Here is a 22,041-nt window from a genome sequence, read left to right as displayed (position 1 = left end):
AAGGCCTAATATAACGAGAAATGGGGACTTCTTGCAGCTTATCCACTTCCCGATATGGCGCATCTTGGCAGGTGGGTTTTAATGCTGAGAGACCTCATTTATGCAGCCTTATGTAAACAGTTTTCTGTGCCGAGAGCACGCACCCTGCACGCTCCCAGCACAATCACCGCTGGAGACTGGAAAGCTCCCAATGCATACTTGAAAGCCAATCGCAGCAACCAAATTAAGCCCATCTCCGGGCATTTAGAGGCTCTTAAAGGCTGGGAGGCAGTGACGGGAAGGGATTAAAGAACTGCCCGAATGACCTTACGCCTCAAGGTGGCAAAAGAAGGGGCAGAAATTCCCTCAAGGTAGAACTTAGGGAACGTGAGAACAGAAGACCTGGCAGCCTTGCAACATTGAGAAAACAGAGGCTGAAAAGTCGCTCACAGCTTAAGAAAAGTGAGCTTTAAAGTGGTTGTAAACCCTTACAAACCACTTTGACCTACAGGTAAGCCTAGATTAACCTACACGGTTTAGGAGATATTTGACAAAAGACAGGCACCGCTGTCTACAGCGCATGCACCGTAGACAGCAGAGCGCAGGCGCACTGAGCGCGTGCTGTTAACGGCGATGTGCCATGAGTGGTGGCTCCCATGTGCATGCGCGGGAGTGACGTCATTGCGGCTCCGTCGAATGACAGCACCGGAGCAGCGAGACCCACCAAGAAGATGGAGGCTCCGTACACAAGGGGACCGCGGTGACTTCGCTGGCTCCTGTGTCAGGTAATAGTAGTCCATTATGCTTTACCTTTGCAGGGAATCAAAGAGGAAGTAAACCCATCAGGGTTTACTTCCTCTTCAACAGGAAAGGGAAGTACCCAATCCTGCAAGGGTATTACCAATTTTGCATTTAAATTTGGAAAACCCCCACTATGTCTGTGTGTTTCCACACCCCAAAAAATATATTATATATATATATATATATATATATATATATATATATATATATAGTTCTAATGTTGAAGATGTTTCTCAGGAGGAGGCGTTATATGGCTGATGGCAAGGTTTTTTGAACAACGTCAGAGTGAGCCTGTCCTAAGTCTATCCTCGTTAACATACAATGCAAGAATGCTTGCAAGTTATGCTAAGTGAATGGGGTCATGTAAAAAATATAAACATAGATTCCAATTTGAGAGCAAGTGAAAATACACTTTAAGATTATAAGCCTAAACAACGGTTTGAACCCAAAGCTGGGGTGCCATTGTGGGTCCTATCCAAAATTACAAGGTGGTAAGCAGCAGTTCTGACAGACTCAGTAGCTGAAAGGGACAGGAGAACAATTGTACCGGTTAAGGTGAAGGGTAGAGACTACCTTAAGAAAGAAGGAAGTCCTGGGCTGCAACACCACCTTGTCCATATGCAAGACAAGGGCACCAGTTGAGACAGTCACCGTGCAGTGATAATAGCTACAAGAAAGCAATGTGGTTGCTGAGAGAAGAGAGAGGAATATCTCTAACAGGTTCAAATGGAGGCTTCTAAATTGCCAGATTCAAATTCCACTAACAGGTGAACCACATAGGAAAAATCCCTGCACAAAGATCCTAAATAGAGCGTGTGAAGCCAACAGCCTTTGAAACACGATAGAAAGTAAAGAAACTTTTGATGGTGCTAGGACCCAAATGCTGGTCAAGATTCAACCACAAGAAAGAGAATCCATCCCACTGGGAAGCTTCAGAATTGTAAGCCTCAAGACTCACACAAAAGTGAAGTATGCCTTCCACATACAACCATAGACCTACAGGAAATAGACTTCATAGCACTGAACATCACAGTAATCCCAAACCAAGATGCCCCTGTTCCTTAGAACCTAGGCTTCAATGGCCATGACATTAAAACCAGCAACTAAGTAGGGTGGCAAATCGGCCCTTGGGACAGTAGATCCAGACAGCTTGCTAGACATCTTACCAGATCTGGGTACCACATCTGCCTGTGAACCCAGAGCAATGAGGAATCCCACTATGTGATCCTGTGAAGCAGACAAGGTAGGAGTTATAAAAGAGGAAAGGTGTACGGTAGAGCTGCACGATTAATCGTTAAAAAATCATGATCTCAATTCAACCCCCCCTCACGATCTCTATGCAGAATTTCCCGATTCATTCATGTAACAACTTTAGAGAGTTCTCTGCTCACTCAGCAGTCAAAAGAAAAAAAAAAATTCACAACTTTGTCAGCAGCTGGTAGATAATATATAAACATTGTAACTTTTTGTTCTTAGATTAAAGGAATAAACTTTAGTGTGTAAATGAGGGAAGGAAGTTAACCACTTGAAGACTAAACCCTTTTCTGACACTTGTTTCTTGCAAAGTTAAAATCAGTATTTTTTTGCTAGAAAATTACTTAGAAAAAAAACATCATATATATATTTTTTTTTAGCAGAGACCCTATGGAATAAAAAGGTGATTGCAATATTTTATATCACACTGTATTCGTGCAGCGGTCTTTCAAACGCAATGTTTGGGGAAAAAATACACTTCAATGAATAATAAAAAAAAAAAAAAACGAAACAGTAAAGTTAGCCCAATTTTTTTGTAGAATTTGAAAGATGATGTTATGCCGCGAGAATTGTGATCTTTATTCTATGCAAAAAAATTGTAATTCTCATTTTAGCCAGAATTGTGCAGCTCTTGTGTACAGATCCCTCCAAGGCAGCAGAGCATCCATTGCTTCTGCCAGTAGATCCTTGCTCCTGGATACAAACCTGTGGGCAGAGGGATAACCTAAAGGTGTAAGATTTACTGTGTCCCTCAATGAATGAGAAAAATAAACATTTTCAGTAATCTTCAATTAGCATTTCTAGTCGATGTTGACCCAAGCACTTCAATGCTTTATTGATGCCAAACAAGTATATGTAGTCAAGAAAAATCTTTAACTATTTCCTCTAAGTAAAATTTATTTTGCCATTTGCAATTAAATGCTGAAACGTGCGTTACCTTCATCTACAGTAAATTGGCAGCTTTTGTCATTGTAAAAAAGGATTTTCTTCTTGTCCGGTCTCGTGACAAATGTAATCTGGTCCCCCAGTGCCTTGTGTGAAATAAAGTACATAAGAATCATAAATGAGATGTATAATGAGCAACATCAGCATTCTCGCAGTTATCCCTAGAAATCAAATTACACCTTTCATCACTTCAGAATAAGTTAAGAAAAAAAAAAAATTGATGTGTGCTGTATTACGCAAAGCTTATTTTACTATAAACAAAAACAGCAATATGCACAGTCTCTTATTTGGTGAGCTATACCACAGATGTTCATGCTTGGTATGGACTTAATACTAACAACAAACAGCTCAACAGAAAAAAAACAAATGTAAAGGAAAACAGAATCAAAGGACAGGTTCACCTTTGGGAACATGTAACATGTTCCCCCTACTGCACCTTCTTGTCGATTTACCCCCCCCCCCCCCACCTCTCATTGTGACAGTGGGCTGTCTCGCTACATCCGCTATCACAATTTGAAAAGAATACGGCCATGTCAATCATTCAGAGATCTGTGAATAAATGAACTACAAGTATCGACAGCCTTTGCGGCAGATGGCTTGTAGTTTTCAATAAACTACCAGGGCACTAGATATCGCTCTAGGCAGTTCATTGAGTCTTCCTGCCATTGTGTAACTGCCTGCCCGTAGGAGGTATGAGCAGACAAATACACTGACAGTCTGCAGGAGATTGCACCTGTGATCTGCTCATCATGGATGCAATGCTTTACAGCAGGGGCCTCAAACCAGCGGCCCTCCAGCTGTTGTGAAACTACAAGTCCCATCATGCCTCTGCCTGTGGGAGTCCTGCTTTTAGCTGTCAGACTTGCAATACTTCAAGGGATTTGTAGTTTAACAGCTGGAGGGCCACCAGTTTGAGACCCCTACTTTACAGAACACAATTATAAATGCACATTTTTTTACCTGCAAAAAAAAAAAAAAAAAAAAAAGGCATTTTTCTTTTAGAAAAGTGAACTTATCCTTTAAAGCTGAATTCCAGGAAAACCACTAAATACACAATTGAAAATCACATTTGGAAGGTATGCCCAACAGTAATATTATATGTAACAGTGAGTTACATATAATAGATGTTTTAAAAAGCAATGTCTTTCACAGTTTATACATTTGATAGCTGTTCGTATTGTCCCGAGGCATAGCATGTTTTATGGTCTATGTAAAGAGGGCAAACAAAAAGTAAACAATCAAAATAATAATAATAATAATAATAAACACTTAATAGAAAGTATGCCCTCAGAACATATTAAGTTTATTTTGGAACTGCAAAATCTTAAAATGCATTCAGAGAAGGAGGTGAAAATCTGCTTAGCACCCCAGCATTTCCCATGAAAAAAAAAAAAATTCAAAGATGTGGTAACTTCAGAGGAAACGAAAGTGTGTGGCTCTTTGTGTTCATGAAACAACTCTTCAATAGGTTTAGCAGTGTAAACGGGTATGATCATCCTGCAGTATAATATTTGAGGAAGTGCCTGCACTCCAGGGTGCACCTAGTGCTTTTAAAAAGCTTAATTTCTTGACTGTAACATGATCATGCAGAACAAACATCACTAAATGGCAGACCACTGTCTAGATCAAGTCACTGACCCATCCGGCCCTGCGGTCATGCCATTTAGGAGCTTCTTTCTTTCCCCACGGCAGGGCAGAGAGCAGGAAGTGGGACAGATGACAGATCAAGAGCGAGAAACACAGTAGCACTGCATGGAGGATGGGAGCGGGTAACTTTGTATAGTAACTAGCAGATGAATAGTTTCTAGGACACATAGCGGTCCTAGAAACCAATCAACAGCTCTTTAATATGCAAAGTTAACGTTGGCAGCTCCCGCCTAATGTGAAGATACAGAGAGGTCTACTTTGGTAAGTGTGGGGGGGGGGGGGGGCGATGTAAAAAGGGGGTGATGGACTGAAAGGACTACTGGGGGGTGATGTAAACAGGCAGAGATCGTGTGCGTGTGTGTGTGTGTGTTGTAAAGGGGCGGTGAGCACTACTGTGACCCCCTCGTGGGGGAAGGCGATGTAAGAAGGACAGAGAGCACTAATGTGGGAGGGTAGGAGGGCAGTTCTGTTAAAGGGTAATGTGAAAGGGGGCAAAGGAGGAGGACACTAGTGGGGGGGGATGTAAAAGGGGCCGATGTGAAGAGGGGTTCAAAACCTAACTGTGAAGAGGCAGAGAACACTGATTTAAGAATGGTATTGTGGTATAAGAGGAGAGGGGGGGCTGGGATGTGTGGACAAGTGTAAAAAAAAAAGTGGATATAAATTGTGTAGGTGAAATACTAAATGAAAACAACAGCTGGCAATTCCACAACAGAATGTTCATGCATAAAAAATAGAAAACCCAGAATTGCTGTGCTAAAATAGGAGGCAATAAAACCAAAATACAAATAATATATACAGTGATAAGCCAATGAGAACATCTAAAATATTAATGTTCAAATCTGTGAAGAAATGCAACATAAATAAAGTTGTTAATCAGGGGTGTCAATTATGATAAAACTAGTAGGGTGGAGTCTATGTCAATTCTCACCACGCTAGTTCCTGTGTGATCTGCAGATCGTTTTTTACCTTGGAAACTTTTTATCCTTGTCTGTTTGGACTTATGCTACCTCAATAAACCATCATGGTTTTATGCTATGTTGGCGTTGTTCTCCTTTCTTTTATCATACTTGGGAGCGAGAAACAGAACAGCTACCTGTGTTGATACTTCCATCATCCTGTGTATTACGGATCGTGTGTATTACACCAATTCAAGTTTTGCTAGGCTTCTATAAATAGGCAGTTTAGTCATCTGGCCTTTTTTCTAGGTGGAAGGTGCACTTTTGTTGTACAATCGTTTGTCACTGAGACACAAATATTTAAGAACTTTATGGTGAATTTCTTCATGGATTTGAACATTAATATTTTAGATGTTCTCATGGACTTATTGCTGTATACAGAATTTGTATTTTGGTTTTATCATCTCCTATTTTAGCACGGCAATGATGGGTTTTCTATTTTTGACGTGATTCAGACCTCTGCTGGAAGGTCGGACCTTAGTGAATTTTAATTCAATACCCCCTGATGTAGAATATCCAAAAGACCAGACTTCTACATGATTGCTGCCCATATAGATATGAAACTCCCAACACTGGCAACGGATAGAAAATTGAATGTATCCTTTGCATTTTCTGAATATAAACCTATTTGGATGTAGGAAACATTACAAGACTCAGACTGGATTCATTTTTTCCATTGCTCAGTTGCCCAGATGATACTTAGACTTTGGAGCAGGTTTTGTGCCTTACTGTGCTGACCCCGGATACAAGCCCGATTGCAGCAAGTTAGCAAGGTGCCGATTCAATTTTCTGTGGAAGTTTGTCATTTAGCAACTCTTCAATGAAGAGTATGTCTATCCCCACAATTAAGCTTTGATTTACGTGCACTATTATTTTTTGCAGTCTATCCATATTACATATAGTTACATAGTAGATGAGGTTGAAAAAAGACACAAGTCCAATCTATGTGTGTGATTATATGTCAGTATTACATTGAATATCCCTCTATGTTGTGGTCGTTCCAGTGCTTATCTAATAGTTTTTTGAAACTATCGATGCCCCCCTGCTGAAACCACCACCTGTGGAAGGGAATGCCACATCCTTGCCGCACTTACAGTAAAGAACCCTCTACACAGTTTAAGGTTAAACCTCTTTTCTTCTCATTTTAACGATTGGCCATGTGTCTTATTAAACTCTCTTCCGCAAAAAAGTTTTATCCCTATTGTGAGGTCACCAGTATGGTATTTTTAAATTGTAATCATATCCCCTCTCAAGCGTCTTCTCCAGAAGAGAATAAGTTCAGTGCTTGCAACCCTTCTTCATAAACGAACGGCCTCCAGACCCTTTATTAGCTTTGTTGCCCTTCTTTGTATTTGCCCCATTTGCAGTACATCCTTCCTGAGGACTGGCGCCCAGAACTGGACAGCATACGCCAGGTGAGGGTGGACCAAAGTCTTGCAGAGTGGGAAAATTATCACTTTATCCCTGGCGTTAATACCCTTTTTAATGCATGCCAATATTGTGTTTGCTTTGTTAGGCTCAGGAATGGCATGCAATGCCAAGATGCTGCAATCATCTACTAGGACCTAGTCCTTTTCCATCCTAGATTCCCCCAGAGGTTTACCCTCTAGTGATTATTTGCCTTCATATTTTTGCCACCCAAATGCATGATTTCACATTTTTCTGCATTAAACCTAATTTGCCATGTAGTTGCCCACCCCATGAATTTGTTATTAAGAATTTATTGCCCTGCTTAGCTTAGTGCCATCCACAAATACAGAGATTGAACTGTTTACCCCATCCTCCAAATCGTTCATGAACAAATTAACCAGGATTGGTCCCAGCACAGAACCCTGAGGGACCCCACTTCCCACCCCTGACCATTCTGAGTATTCCCCATTTATCACCACCCTCTGAACTCGCCCTTGTAGCCAGTTTTTAATCTATGTACTCACCCTATGGTCCATGCCAAAGGACTTTACTTTGAACAGTAAACGTTTATGGGCAAGTGTGTGAAATGTGTCGTGAACAAACCACCATACTAATGAGCGCCCATTCAGTCTAATGGTATAATGCATCTTTAAAAAAAAACAGGTCTCCTGCATTTCCCCAGTAAAACAGACATCACCACCATCTTAGCACCATCATTCCTTCATCTGCCTGCCGAGCAGTGCACTGGCTCTTTTATTCAAAGACAACAAACGCAATCACAAACCAGAAGCCCTGGCGCCAACAGTCAATCGCTTCCTTCGCCGGATATGACCTCACAGTATGTGACCAAACAGGATGCGAGTTTATACAACAATCAAGAACTATCGTTCCTGCCGATGCAAGATTATCTGCAGGTGTATGCCACTGCACCTCAAATATGTTGATAAGGCATACAAGGGTGACGTGCGCACATCTGCTAAACCAATAATGTCTTTGCAGAGCAAACACACCCCCCCCCCCCCCCCCACCCAGATGAACGTCTGCATCGCACAGGGGCACTTTCACCGGCGGACATATCCTCACTCTGCAAACACCTCTCCAATCTCAGCCATCACCGAACAGATCTCAACCAGCGTCAGACTGCCCCAGTCAGCGCTTTAGAGTGGGTTTTCGGGAGAACTAACACTGGGAGACAATATGACATTACATGTAAACCCTTTAATGACTAAGCCTATTTTTGACATTTGGTGTTTACAAGCTAAAATACATATTTTTTGCTAGAAAATTACTTCGAACCCCCAAACATTATATATATTTTTTTTAGCAGAGACTCTAGAGAATAAAACCGCGATTGTTGCAATATTTTATGCCACGCGGTATTTGCGCAGCGGTGTTTTAAACGCAACTTTTTGGCAAAAGTGACACTTTCATGAATTTAAAAAAAACTAAACAATAAAATTAGCCCAATTTATTTGCATAATGTGAAAGATAATGCTACGCCGAGTAAATAGATACCAAACATGCCACACTTTATAATTGCACGCACTCGTGGAATGACGACAAACTACTGTACCTAAAAATCTCAATAGGTGACGCTTTAAAAAAAAAATCCGGTTACCAGGTTAGAGTTACAGAGGAGGTCTATTGCTAGAATTATTGCTCCCGCTCTGACGATCGCGGCGACGCCTCACATGTGTGATTTGAACACCGTTTACATATGCAGGCGTGACTTCCGTATGCGTTTTATTTGCTGTGCAAGCTCGCGGTGATGGGGGGGGGGGGGCGCTTTAAAAATGTATTTATTTTTTTCTTAATTTTTAAATAATTTTTTTTTTTTTTAAATAATGATTTGATCACTTTTATTGCTGTCACAAGGAATGTAAACATCCCTCGTGACAGTAATAGGTGGTGACAGGTACTCTTTATGGAGGGATCGGGGGTCTAAAAGACCCCCGATCCCTCCTTTACACTTCAAAGTATTCAGATCCCCGAAAACGGCGATTCTGAATACTGTATATTTTTTTAAATCCGGCGCCATTGGCAGCCGAGTGAACGGCAAGTGACGTCATGACATTGCTTCTGTGTTTACAATTAGGAGACTGGAATGACAGCACTTACGGCGTCATTCCAGTCAGTCCCTAGCCGCTGGAAGCGGTGGATGTAAGATCGGTGCTCCCAATTGAGCAGGAGCACCGGTAAGAGTGGCGCTCCTCCGGCATAACAGCCGAGCGGCTTTTAACTGCATCGGTTGTTATGGCTAAAAAGCCAATCGCCCGCTCAGAAAAACGGAACCGGGATGATGCCTGCAGGTGCGGGCATCATCCCGGTATACCCCCCGGAAGCCAAGTACGCACATCTGCGTACGCTCGGCGGCAAGGGGTTAAACTACATCTTCATAAAATTTCTAGGGATGCACCGAATGGGTTTTTTGGTAACGAAACGATATCGAAAATTAAAAACACACTAGGCCGAAAAACGAAACCGATACAGCACCGATACCGAAAATGGCTTTTTTTTATTTTTTTTTTATATATATTAACCACTTACAGACCGGACCATTTTGCTGGTCAAAGACACTTTTTGCGATTCAGCACTGCGTCGATTTAACTGACAATTGCGCGATCGTGCGACGTGGCTCCCAAACAAAATTGACATCCTTTTTTTCTCACAAATAGAGCTTTCTTTTGGTGGTATTTAATCACCCCTGCGGTTTTTATTTTTTGCGCTATAAACAAAAATAGAGCGACATTTTTGAAAAAAAAAACGCATTATTTTTTTACTTTTTGTTATAATAAATATCCCCCAAAAATATATAAAAAAAAAACTCAGTTTAGGCCGATACGTAATCTTCTACATATTTTTGGTAAAAAAAAAAATAAAAAAAAAAAAAAAAAAAAAAATCGCAATAAGCGATTGATTGGTTTGCGAAAAAGTTATAGCGCTTACAAAATAGGGATAGTTTTATAGCATTTTTATTAATACATTTTTTATTTTTATTTTTACTAGTAATGGCGGCGATCAGCGATTTTTATTGTGACTGCGACATTGTGGGGGACCCATCGGACATTTTTGGGACCATTGTCATTTATACAGTAATCACTGCTATATAAATGCAGTGATTCCTGTGTAAATGACACTGGCAGTGAACGGGTTAACCAGGGGGTGGCAGTGTAGGGGTTAAGTGTTCCTAGGGGTGTGTTACTAACTGTGGGGAGGTTGGGCTTTCATTTAGTGAACACTGATCTCTGCTCCAATCAAATGGAGCAGAGATCAGCGTCACTAGTTGCTAGGCAGAATGGAGAAATGCTGTTTACACGGCATTTCCTCCATTCAGCCGTCCCGTGAGACTCACGGGGGTCCCGACCAGCGCGGGAGCGCGCCGCCGCCGGCGTGCTCCCGATGGCAGGGCGGCATTGAAGATTGGACGTACCTGTACGCCAATATGCCTGCCCGTGCCATTCTGTCGACGTACATCGGCGTGCGCTGGTCGGGAACTGGTTAAACAAAAAAATTATTTGATATATAAAATTGTGTTACATTCATTATATTATTCATATTCAACTTAATCATTAATATTATGAATAAAAGAATAGTACAATCCAGTAATTTAAATAAGTACTTTAATAAAAAGCAACCCAAATAAATTGGACAGTGGACACAGAAGATAAAATCAAATAAAATACAAAATGATAATACATTTAATTAACTACAGCAGATCTTGCCATGCAGACTGCAGTCAGTGCACATTGAACCATAACAAAATAAAAAAAATGAATAAAAAACAAAAAAAACAAACAGGCATAAAAATAAATAAGACTAAAGACTAAATGCCCTGTACACACGGTCGGACTTTCCGACGACAAAATCCGTCTGATTTTTTCCGACGGATTTTGGACCAAACTTGTCTCGCATGCACACGATCGTAAAGTTGTCAGAAAATCCGATCGCTCTGAACGCGGTGACGTACACCACGTACAACGGGACTATAAATGGGCCAAGTAGCCAATATCTTTCGTCTCGTAATTTATTCTGAGCATGTGTGGCACTTTGTCTGTCGGAATGGTCTACACAAGATCGGAAACTGTGTCGGAAATTCCGAAGTAAAAAGTCCTATGGAGCCCACACACGATCGGATTTTCCGACAACATGATCCGATAGCACATTTTCCATCGGAAAGTCCGACCGTGTGTTATTTTCAACTTGAGAACTAGTCATTTTTTCCCCCCTAAGTTCTCTCCCTAAGGTGTCAGCGGCTTCATGTGCGATAAAACTATGTATATAGCTGCGAGTTACATACATAGTAATACAGTAGACCGCACTGTTTCAGCCCCCGGGTATGAGCGGAGACATTCCCAAAACACAGACTAGTCTACAGCAGCGGTGCTCAGCCAATCACAGCAAGCAATGTAGACTAGACTAGTCTGTGTTTCTGGAAGTCTCTGCCCATATCCAGAACACAGCGCGGTATAGTACTGGAGTATGTAGACAGCCACAGATACAGAACATACAGTTTTGCATATGCAGCGCGCTGACAGCTTATGGAGAGACATAGTTTGGTACAACAACAAACTATGTATGTACAGTAGTTCAAAAGCTGGAGTTCTCTCTTAAATTGAAGAAGTGCAAAAAACTGTAGAAGAAAAACTACAATAAACAACCAAAAATTGGCACAACTAGACAAATTGGAACATACTGGTAGTCAGTAATACCATGTTGTATGTTCCAATTGTCCAATAGCACAGTCCAATACCAATTAATTTACTATGTTTAACATGGTAAATTAATTGGTCTATGCTACGGATTTATAAATCTATTTCAGTAAAAGTGATTCACTTTAATAACAAAAGCTGTTCAGCTTTCTCACAGGAGAGACAGTTTCTCTTTTCTTTAAGAATATGAGATGCTAGACTGAATAGTCTCTCACTCGCTGTACTGGTGCTTGGGGCAGATAAAGATCTGCATGCAATCTGTGCAAGCAAAGGAAAACATTGTTTGTTGATGTGCCAGTACTCAAGGGGATTGTCGCTTCTGGCGATAGGCTGTTCAGTTAAATAAATGCCCAGCTGTTGGGTAGCTGCACTTGTTGTGGCACCGATATGGACCGGGGTGCATTTATGTAAAATTTCTTCAAACATATCAGGTATGAAGGGAGCGTGTTCCTCTTCACTTATATGCAACCATTTCTTCTCACTTTCCTCTGTGCTACACCTCGAAACTCCACTTCAGATGCTTCCAGAAGCTCCATTTGTGCCTGTATCATTTCCCGTGCACGCTGCCTTTTCTCAACATTAAAATAATGGTCTTTAAATCGACGATCTAGAACTGTTGCAATGTAGTACAGAGGGTTGGACTCTGTCTTGAAACCGGTTAGTAACGGCCTCCAGTAGAGTGGTTTTAGCCATTTTTATGCCATGGTCTGTTTATCTCTTTTCCTAGCAGACGCTTCAGTGCAGCAACCAAGGGAATAACTTCAGAAATGGAAGCATTAGTTGAGCTTATTTCTTTTAACTGTTCAAATGGAGATAGAAGAGAAACTATTTTCAACTAACATCCACTGATGTGCGCTCAGTGTTGTCGGCAGCTCATAATCTGCAATATATGCAGTTAAATCATGCTTTTATTCAAAAAGACTTTGCAGCATATAGTAGGTGCTGTTCCAACGAGTGGCTACATCTTGTGCAGTCATTTCGGTGGCATTCCAAACTGCATCTGCAAAGCTTGTAATCTAGAATAAGCAAGCGGAGAATGCTTAAAGTGACCCCCAATTTTTCTTCCTTTTGATACGATATCAGATATGGTGTACTCAGCAATCCTTCACTCACAGCCAATTGCAGTGTGTGTGTGTCATACATATCCTCCATTGCCTTTGCCATGTGCCATGCATTATCTCGGACAATCAAATGCACTTTAGACTTCTCAAAGTGCCAAATGTCAAGCATGGTTTTTAAAGCGTCAGTATGTGATCCAACAAACTCACGTGCAATTGCAATTTAATGTGCGTGTTTTGCAATTGAAATTTGTCATCAACTGCGCTGTCAGGCTAAGCATGCTCGTTGGACTGACGTCTGAACTCCAAATGTCGGTAGTAAAACTGATTGCTATGACGTCGGTAGTCATGAGCTCATGAACATGTTTTCTAACACTGCCAAACAATTCAGGTAGACAGGTATCTGCAAAGTAGCGTCTGTATGATAGTGAGTAACATGGCTCAATATGATGCATGAGCCTACGGAATCCAATGTCCTCCACAACAGAGAATGGTACAAGCTTTGGGACTGTCAATTTAACCTTTTCAAAGACTATGGCCACAGAAGGTGTTAAGCCTGAGGCCGCGTACACACGGGCGGACTGTTCGCCCAACTTTGTCCGCTGAACAGTGTTTGGGCGGACAGTCCGCTCGTGTGTGGGCTTTCAGCGGACAGTTTCAGCGGACAGTTGGACGGACAAGGTTTTTCGGAAATTCCGAAAAACTGTCCGCTGAAACCTTGTTTGAGCGAACAGTCCGCCCGTGTGTAGGCTTGTTCGTCAAACAAAGTTGCGCGCATGCTCAGAAAGGATTTTCACGCCGAAAGCTATAATGCAGTGTATAGGACGTCGTATTTTTCGTCCCGTCGTACGTGCCGTTCACGTCATCGCGCACGGTTTCAGCAAACTGTTCGTTCGTCGTGTGTGGGCATGTCCGTCCATGCAAAGTTTGAGCGGACTGTTTGCCGAAACTGTTGGACGGACAAAGTTGGGCGAACAGTCCGCGCGTGTGTACGCGGCCTGAGGCACTTTTTGGAAGGGGCACAGTTTTCTTGTAATCTGAATACTGAACTGGATGTGTTTTCAGGTGGTGTACTGGTACTGTAACCCCTCTTGAAATTTCTGCTGAGCAAAGTCTACAGATTTCAAATTTGGGGTCTTTATCAGAAACTTTAATACTTCCACACTGCAGACATGGTCCATCTTTGCTGGTAGCGCAGAATAATAGCATAGAATGATCTATAGTGGGAGTAAAACCTGGGGGGGGGGGGATGAAATCAATTTAAATCAAATACGTTTTTAATGGAAAACACATATGGTACAAACCAAACATTGGAGTAAAGTACAGTCGTACAGCAGCATTGGTTTTTACATTCAAAGGTATACAGGAAACACAAAGTACAAATAGGCTCGGTTTGTAGACCGCTGAGACATGGAAAATGTCAATGAAACTAAAAAAAAAGTAAGAAAAAGGAACCAAAAGTAAAAACAAAAGTAACATTCTCTCATAGACCACACCGCACCAGGAGGCAGCCACATAAGTACCATACTCATGCACTGCAGCCAGCATCCCTCCACCCAGTCCTACTGGTGTCTCCCTGCACCCCTTACAAATACCGGGTGAGGGAGAGACATAGAATTAGCCCCTTACCGGGAGCACATGTCCTTGGACCTTCAGTCAACCCTGTAAAAGTCTGTCCTGTATAAGTTGGTGGGGAGCTAGTCCCGAAACCTCGAGCCATCCCCCCCACATGGCATTAAATTTGTGCGGTGCATTTCTGTGTTGGTATGTTATCTTTTCCCTGATCAGCATCTGGTTCACCTGTTCCGTCCATTGCTGCCTGGTGGGAACCCTGTGTGTTATCCACACTCGCGCTATTAATTTCCTGGCTACGTATAGCAGCCTAATAATGGCCGTATGAACCGAGGGCGTCAATGATTCTTCATCCAGGGCCCCCAACAGGCAGACCAATGGACACCGTGGAATACCAACAGAGAACACAGAAGATATAGTGTCAAGGATTCCATCCCAATACCGTTTGAGTTTCGGGCACCTCCAGAACATATGCATGAGATCCCCATGGTCCCGCATACATTTAGGGCAAAGGGGAGACTCCCTAACACCCCAACTGTGCAGTTTAACTGGTGTCCTATAAGTCCTATGTAGTAAGTATAGATGGGAGAGCCTATGGGATGCCGACACCGACACCAACGGAGCGGAGGATAAGCAAAGGTTCCAGGTCTCCGCGTCCAAGGGCCCCAGGTCCGCCTCCCACTTCTGCCGACACGGAAGACGTGCCGGGTCCTGCACTGCGTCAAGAAGCATAGCATATCCCCTAGAAATCATACCTTTACGTTCAGTCTGCATGAATATCCCCTGTACCACAGGATGGTCCGTTAGGGAAAGCTGCATACTGCGTGCCTGTGTCTGTAGCGCATGGCGTAACTGTAAGTATTTGAAAAAATCCCTACGTGGGATGTGAAACTCAGCCTGTAGTTCCATGAAGGACTTCAGTACCCGTCCACTATACAGCTGCGAGAGGTACTGGAGGCCGCTCCTACTCCAGTTACCAAATCCCTTGTGCTTAAAAAGCTCACCGTAATTAGCATTCCGCCAAATAGGGGTGAGGGCAAGGAAGCCACGTATTCGTAATAGTCGTTTAACATGGGACCATAAGGTGTTCAGCAGCATAATAGTCGGGGCACTCCTGTCCATATGAGGGAAGCCTGCTTCCAACCTGGCCAACGCTATGTCCTGGGCGACAGTGTCATCCAGTATCCTACGTATCGGGTCCAGGGGATCATCTGACCCCCAACCACCCAGGTGCTGGAGCTGCGAGGCCAGAAAATACATCCTAGCATGTGGTAGTGCCAACCCCCCTTCATCCTTATTATATTGCAGGGTAAGCAAACTAAGCCTGACCGTCTTTCTACACCATATTAATTCCCTAAACTGAGAGTCAATTTTATCAAACCAACGTTTCGGGATCCAGGTCGGGGAGTTATGACAAACATAGAGCAACTGTGGGGCCCATACCATTTTAATGAGGTTCACCCTTCCCACTACCGATAGCGGTAGATTGCACCAGATCTTACACTTATCCCTAAACTTAAGTAACAATGGCAGAAGATTCAGGTTGGCATAGTCCGTCACCTCGGGTGATATCTGTACCCCCAGGTATTTAAAGGACGCAACCGTCTGGATCATGTTTGCACAAGGGGGTAGAGGTGCCGTTAGAGGGGACAAGGGCAGTAGTACAGACTTGTCCCAGTTAATCTTAAAACCGGATAATGTACCAAATAGGGTAATCGAGTGCATTGTGGCTGTGAGGGAACCCTGTGTGTCCCCCAGGTATATAAGTGTGTCATCCGCGTATAGTGATACCACATCCGTTCCAGTGGGCCTGCAGAATCCAACAATGTCCGGAGCCGATCTCATTCTGGCTGCTAGTGGTTCAAGCGCCATGGCAAAGAGCAGGGGCGATAAAGGGCACCCCTGTCTCGTGCCTCTATACAGCACGAATGGGTCGGAGAGCTCCGCATTAGCTCTAATTCTAGCCGTAGGCTTGGCATATAATAGTTGGACCCAGCTAATTGTACTGCCCAGCCCCATCCGCTCCATCACTTTCCACAGATAAGGCCACTCAACACTATCGAAGGCCTTAGCCGCGTCCAGCGAGAGGACGGCCTGATTACCGGGGTTATCCACAGGGACCTGTAGGTTTAGGAATAAACGGCGAATATTTAGGGCAGTGGAACGCGAGGGAATAAATCCTGATTGATCCCTATGGATCAGTTTGTGTATTACCAGGGACAATCTCGTCGCCAAGACCCGAGCCAATAGTTTGACGTCTGTCGTGAGCAAGGAGATGGGCCTATATGCATCCAGTGACGTCGCTACCTTACCCGGTTTTAGAAGTACAATTATGATTGCTTCGTTCATAGAAGCAGGCAGGACCCCTGTCTCTAGGGCGTTGTTGAATACTTTCAAAAGGGTGGGCAAAAGAACACCGGCATAACGCTTGTATACCTCGGATGGGAGGCCATCTGCCCCTGGAGCTTTGTTATTATGGGAGTGTTCCAGTGCTGAAGCCAATTCATCCTCCGTTATGGGGGCGTTCAACAGCTCCCCATCCGACGCAGACAGGCATGGGATATCACAACCATTCAAAAAGTCCACAATCTCCCCGTCACCGGGCTGCACCTTGGAGGAGTACAAGTCCGCATAAAAGGACCGAAATATCTGTAAGATCCCAGGGGTGTCCGAATGGGTCACCCCCTGCGAATCGCACAGTGAGTGAACCATAGGAGCGGAACCCTGAGCCCTCGCCAGCAGCGCCAGCATATGGCCTGTCGTTTCCCCCTCCTCAAAGTGCGTTTGTTGCAGGAAAAATCGTTTATTTTCTGCCAGTTGTAAAGTCACCTGTCTAGACATAGATTGCGCCCCCAACCAAGACCTCTTAGTGTCCTCCGAAGGGTTGTCAACATAGGCCTGCTCAGACTCTCTAAGTGCTCTACCGACCTCCATTTCCCAAGCTTTAGTATTCCGTTTTATACCATTTATAGCGGTGATAAATTGCCCCCTAAGGAAGGCCTTAGCTGCATCCCAGACTACGTCGATAGAGGCCGAGCCTAAATTGTCCTGCAGGAAAAGTTTAAGGGCACTTGCTATGGGGTCGGGCTGCGGGAGAAGTGCAAGCCAAAAGGGGTTAAGCTTCCAACTCCTAGGTGCGAGGTCAGTAGATAGGGACATCTCAATCCACAAGGATGAGTGGTCGGATACATGTCTAATCCCATAGCCAGAGTCACTAATTAGGGGAAGAAGGGCGGAGTTCCCCAGACCCAAGTCTATTCTGGACAAGCTTATGAAATCAATTTAAAAGCTAAACCCCAGGAGGCAGCTTTAAAAAAAAAAAAAAAAAAAAAAACAACAACCAATTTATTTATTTTTTTTACGATGCAGCTCTTGCCATGCAAGGTAATTATGTCTGCACTGCAGTACATCTGACTTGTACCAAAAAGATAATTGTACTGATTAAATTTTATTTGAAATGGAATGGATTGCTTGCAAATTGCAACTGCATGCCATTTTCTTTTTTCGAGCTATTCTGTAGTATACTATAATATATAAACGTTATGCACTTGTCGCCATTGAATTTGTCACTTTGTCAACGTAGTATTATAAGTTATACAGTTATACTACACTGACATGAAAGCAAGTACATGATTTTTTTTTATTTTTATACATGACAGTACGCTATATTTTATATATTTATTAAATATATTATATTTATTGCGTACTGTCATGTCTAAAAAATTCATGTGCTTGTTATGTCAGTGTAGTATAACTATACTATGCTGACAAAGTGACAAATTCAATGACAACAAGGGCATACGTTTTTTTTATAGTATACTACACAATAGCTCAAAAAATAAATATTATGCCATTCCATTTCAAATCATATTTAATCAGTTCAATTATATAAAATCTTTTTGCTACAAGTCAGATGTACTGCAGTGCAGACAGACAGAAACTGAAATACTATTGAATGGCAAGAGTGGCTTGTTGTTTAACAAAAGCCAAGTAGTAAGAAATACATGTTGTTTGACTGCTATAGACAGAAAGATCAACATTTCAGTACTATAGTAAAATAAACAATACTACTAGTTGGATTGTTTCTGTCAGTTTAACTAAGGCAAAAGGCAATGCCTCTGATGATATCCACATAGGATGAAACATGTCAGGCTGGCTGATGCAAGCACGTTGTATACCGCAGATTTTTTTTTATATGTTCTGATGTTGCTGTCACTCTGTAAGTAGACTACAATAAATTTTAAGTGTTATAATCTTACGGGCTTCATTATTGTTGCTCCTTTTCTTCTGTTCTGGCGATGATTGCTTTAATCCATTCCCTGATGTGAGTTTTGATGTTCCATCTGACACTGATGTACCTGGTTAACCCTGTGATCCATCCATCAAGTCTGGAGGGGGCCATCCAAGTTTGCTATCTGCCATCTTTGATTGCATGATTATATACCTGTCTTCTTTTCATTCTGGTAAGCAGATTGAGAGCACGAGGGTGTAGTATGCTTCATATATGCACTTTGCATCTTGGAAGATTTCCGTCACCTGTCTATGGACAATCACGTTTAAAGTTCTTTTATTCACATTTGTTATGGACAATCATTGTCTTTACCCGTATTTGTTTTTTTTATGGACAATCAAATTTAAACTGTTGTGTAGTGCTGCACTATTGGACTTTACATTATTGTTTGATGAATCAGCAAACTGTGCTAGCCGCTGTGTTTTTTGGGTTAGCGCAGATATTTGTTCACCTTGTTATAAAAGGCAATGCTCACCGGCGAAAAGCCATAATGGTAGCCATCCAGGAGGGACAGTGCCAGCTCTTGTACCTGAGTATGCTATGTGCAGCCCTCTATGAAGCCGTCTCTCAGGTCCCAGCAGCGTCTCTCGGGTCCCAGCAGCGTCTGACAAGCACGAGAAGTGTCCGCGGGGAAGGTGCCAGCGTCTCAGCAGGGAACGTGTTTACAAGTGTGGCATCTTAACCGCAAGGAACGTGCACGCGCCGACCCGAGTGATGTCACCCGCTGGTTCTCCCACCACTACTGCGCGATTTTCAGTGCCATTATTGGCAAGAAGTCTCTTTCGGCAAAATGCCGAAAAGGCCATTTTCGGCCGATATGGTTCGGCGGCCGAAATTTCGGTGCATCCCTAAAACTTTCGACAACAAATGCTTTTGAAAAATCCAGATACACCACGTCTATGGGCCTTCCTTTAACTAGATGGCAGCTTGCCTCCTCATAGGTTAATAGATTGGTATAGCAAGAAAAAATTCTTCATGAATCCATGCCTATTACTGCTAATGATACAGTTTTCATTACTAAAATCTTGTATACAATCCCTTATCATCCCCTCAAAGAGCTTGCATACTACTGATGTTTAGCTAACTGGTCTGTAATTCCCAGGGATGTATTTTGGCCCTTTTTTAAATATTGGTGCTACATTGGCGTTTCTCCAATCAGCTGGTGCCATTCCAGTCAGTAGACTGTTAGTAACAATTAGGAACAATGGTCTGGCAATTACTTGACTGCATTCCCCAAGTACCCTCGGGTGCAATCCATCTGGTCCCGGTGATTAATGTCACATTTTCCAAGTCTATTTCTAATGCTGTCCTCCGTTAGCCATGAGGGTGCTTCCTGTGATGTGTCATGAGGACAAACACTGCAGTTTCGGTTACTGAAGCCCCTGGATTCCCTCGTGAAGACTGAGGAGAAGAACAAATTCAATGCCTTTGCCATCACCCCATCCTTTGTAACTAGATATTCTTTCTTGGGATTTTTTTTGCCGTTTTCCGCTATGTGTCTTTTTCGTGTTCTATCTTAGCCAGCCTTATTGCACCCTTACATATCTCGTTGCATGCTTTGTAAAGTCTGAATGCTGATGATGATCCCTCAGCCTTGTATTTTTTGAAGGCCTTCTACTTTGCTTCTATATGCATTTTTACATTAGAGTTAAGCCATCCAGGACTTTTGTTCACTCTTAAAATTTATTTCCCAATGGGATGCACTGGCTAATGCCCTTCTTTAACCACTTTCAGACCGGACCATTTTGCTGGTCAAAGACCAGACCACTTTTTGCGATTCGGCACTGCGTCGCTTTAACTGACAATTGCGTGGTCGTGCGACGTGGCTCCCAAACAAAATTGATGTCCTTTTTTCCCACAAATAGAGCTTTCTTTTGGTGGTATTTGATCACCCCTGCGGTTTTTATTTTTTGCGCTGTAAACAAAAATAGAGCGACAATTTTGAAAAAAACGCATTATTTTTTACTTTTTGTTATAATAAATATCCCCCAAAAATATATAAAAAAAACATTTTTTTCCCTCAGTTTAGGCCGATACGTATTCTTCTACATATTTTTGGTAAAAAAAAAAAATCGCAATAAGTGATTATTGATTGGTTTGCGCAAAAGTTATAGCGTTTACAAAATAGGGATAGTTTTATAGCATTTTATTAATAGTTTTTTATTATTTTTTTTACTAGTAATGGCGGCGATCAGCGATTTTTTATTGTGACTGCGACATTGTGGGGGACCCATCGGACATTTTTGGGACCATTGTCATTTATACAGTAATCACTGCTATATAAATGCAGTGATTCCTGTGTAAATGACACTGGCAGTGAAGGGGTTAACCAGTGGGTGGCAGTGTAGGGGTTAAGTGTTCCTAGGGATGTGTTACTAAGTGTGGGGGGGTTGGGCTTTCATTTAGTGAACACTGATCTCTGCTCCAATCACATGGAGCAGAGATCAGCGTCACTAGTTGCTAGGCAGAATGGAGAAATGTTGTTTACAACGGCACTTCTCCATTCGGCCGCTCCGTGAGACGATCGCGGGGATGCCCGCGGCGATAGAGTCCGCGGGTCCCGCGACCGGACTCACGGGGGTCCCGACCAGCGTGGGAGTGCGCCGCCGCCGACGCGCTCCCAAGGGCAGGGCAGCAAATTTAAAGGGACGTACATGTACGCCCATTTGCCTGCCCGTGCCATTCTGTCGACGTACATCGTCGTGCGCTGGTCGGCAAGTGGTTAATATGCTCTTAAAGCAAACATCTCTTCTCGGTGTTTTTTTTCCCAATTTATATCTTCTAGCAAGGTTCGTAGTTTAGGGAAGTTGGCTCTTTTGAAATTCTGTCTGTGTGTTCCCCTTGTGTTTCCTATTTCTGTGATTTATACTGAAGCTGATTGACTGATTGCCGTTTTCTGAATTGCCCTGTATTTTCACATTCGTGATCAGGTCTGTATTGTTGTTATTCGGTAGATCTAGTAACGCCTTGTTTCTAGTTGGTGCCTCTACCATCTGACCCATGAAATTGTCCTGCAAGACATTTAGGAACTGGCAAGCCTATTGCCCCGTACACACGATCGGATTTTCCAACAACAAATGTTGGATGTGAGCTTGTTGTCGGAAAGTCCAACCGTGTGTATGCTCCATTGAACCTTTACTGTCGGAATTTCCAACCACAAATGTTTGAGAGCAGGTTCTCAAGTTTTCCACCAACAAAACTTGTTGTCGGAAAGTCCGATCATGTGTACACAAGTCCGTCAGTCAGGTAAACAGTGGGGAATACTATAGAGTGTCACTTGAGCAAGCTTGGAGTCGGCTGACATCACATCCAAGATGGCGGCACCCAGCAGCAGTTTCAGGTCTTTTGGGTGTCTACAAAAGGGAGGCTTACAAGTAAATACGGTGCATAAAACACAGTGAATGCACATATAAATC

The 22,041-nt window shown here is 42.8% G+C and overlaps 1 protein-coding gene across 1 annotated transcript in view; it reads right to left on the bottom strand.

Annotated features, from left to right (window-relative positions):
- Positions 1–22,041, bottom strand: part of GTF2E2 (general transcription factor IIE subunit 2) — a 135,724-nt gene that overhangs the window by 9,973 nt on the left and 103,710 nt on the right. Inside the window, exon 6 of the mRNA XM_077476119.1 lies at positions 2,972–3,065. Within this exon, the coding sequence (XP_077332245.1) occupies positions 2,972–3,065 (94 nt within the window). The remainder of the gene's footprint in view (positions 1–2,971; positions 3,066–22,041) is intronic.

Source organism: Lithobates pipiens, unplaced genomic scaffold (assembly GCF_037356315.1).
Source record: "Lithobates pipiens isolate NorthernLeopardFrog02 unplaced genomic scaffold, aLitPip1_a1.2 Scaffold_13, whole genome shotgun sequence".
Lineage (NCBI taxonomy): Eukaryota > Metazoa > Chordata > Amphibia > Anura > Ranidae > Lithobates > Lithobates pipiens.
Note: the sequence above shows the minus strand (reverse complement) of the source record. Positions and strands in the feature narration are given on the sequence as shown.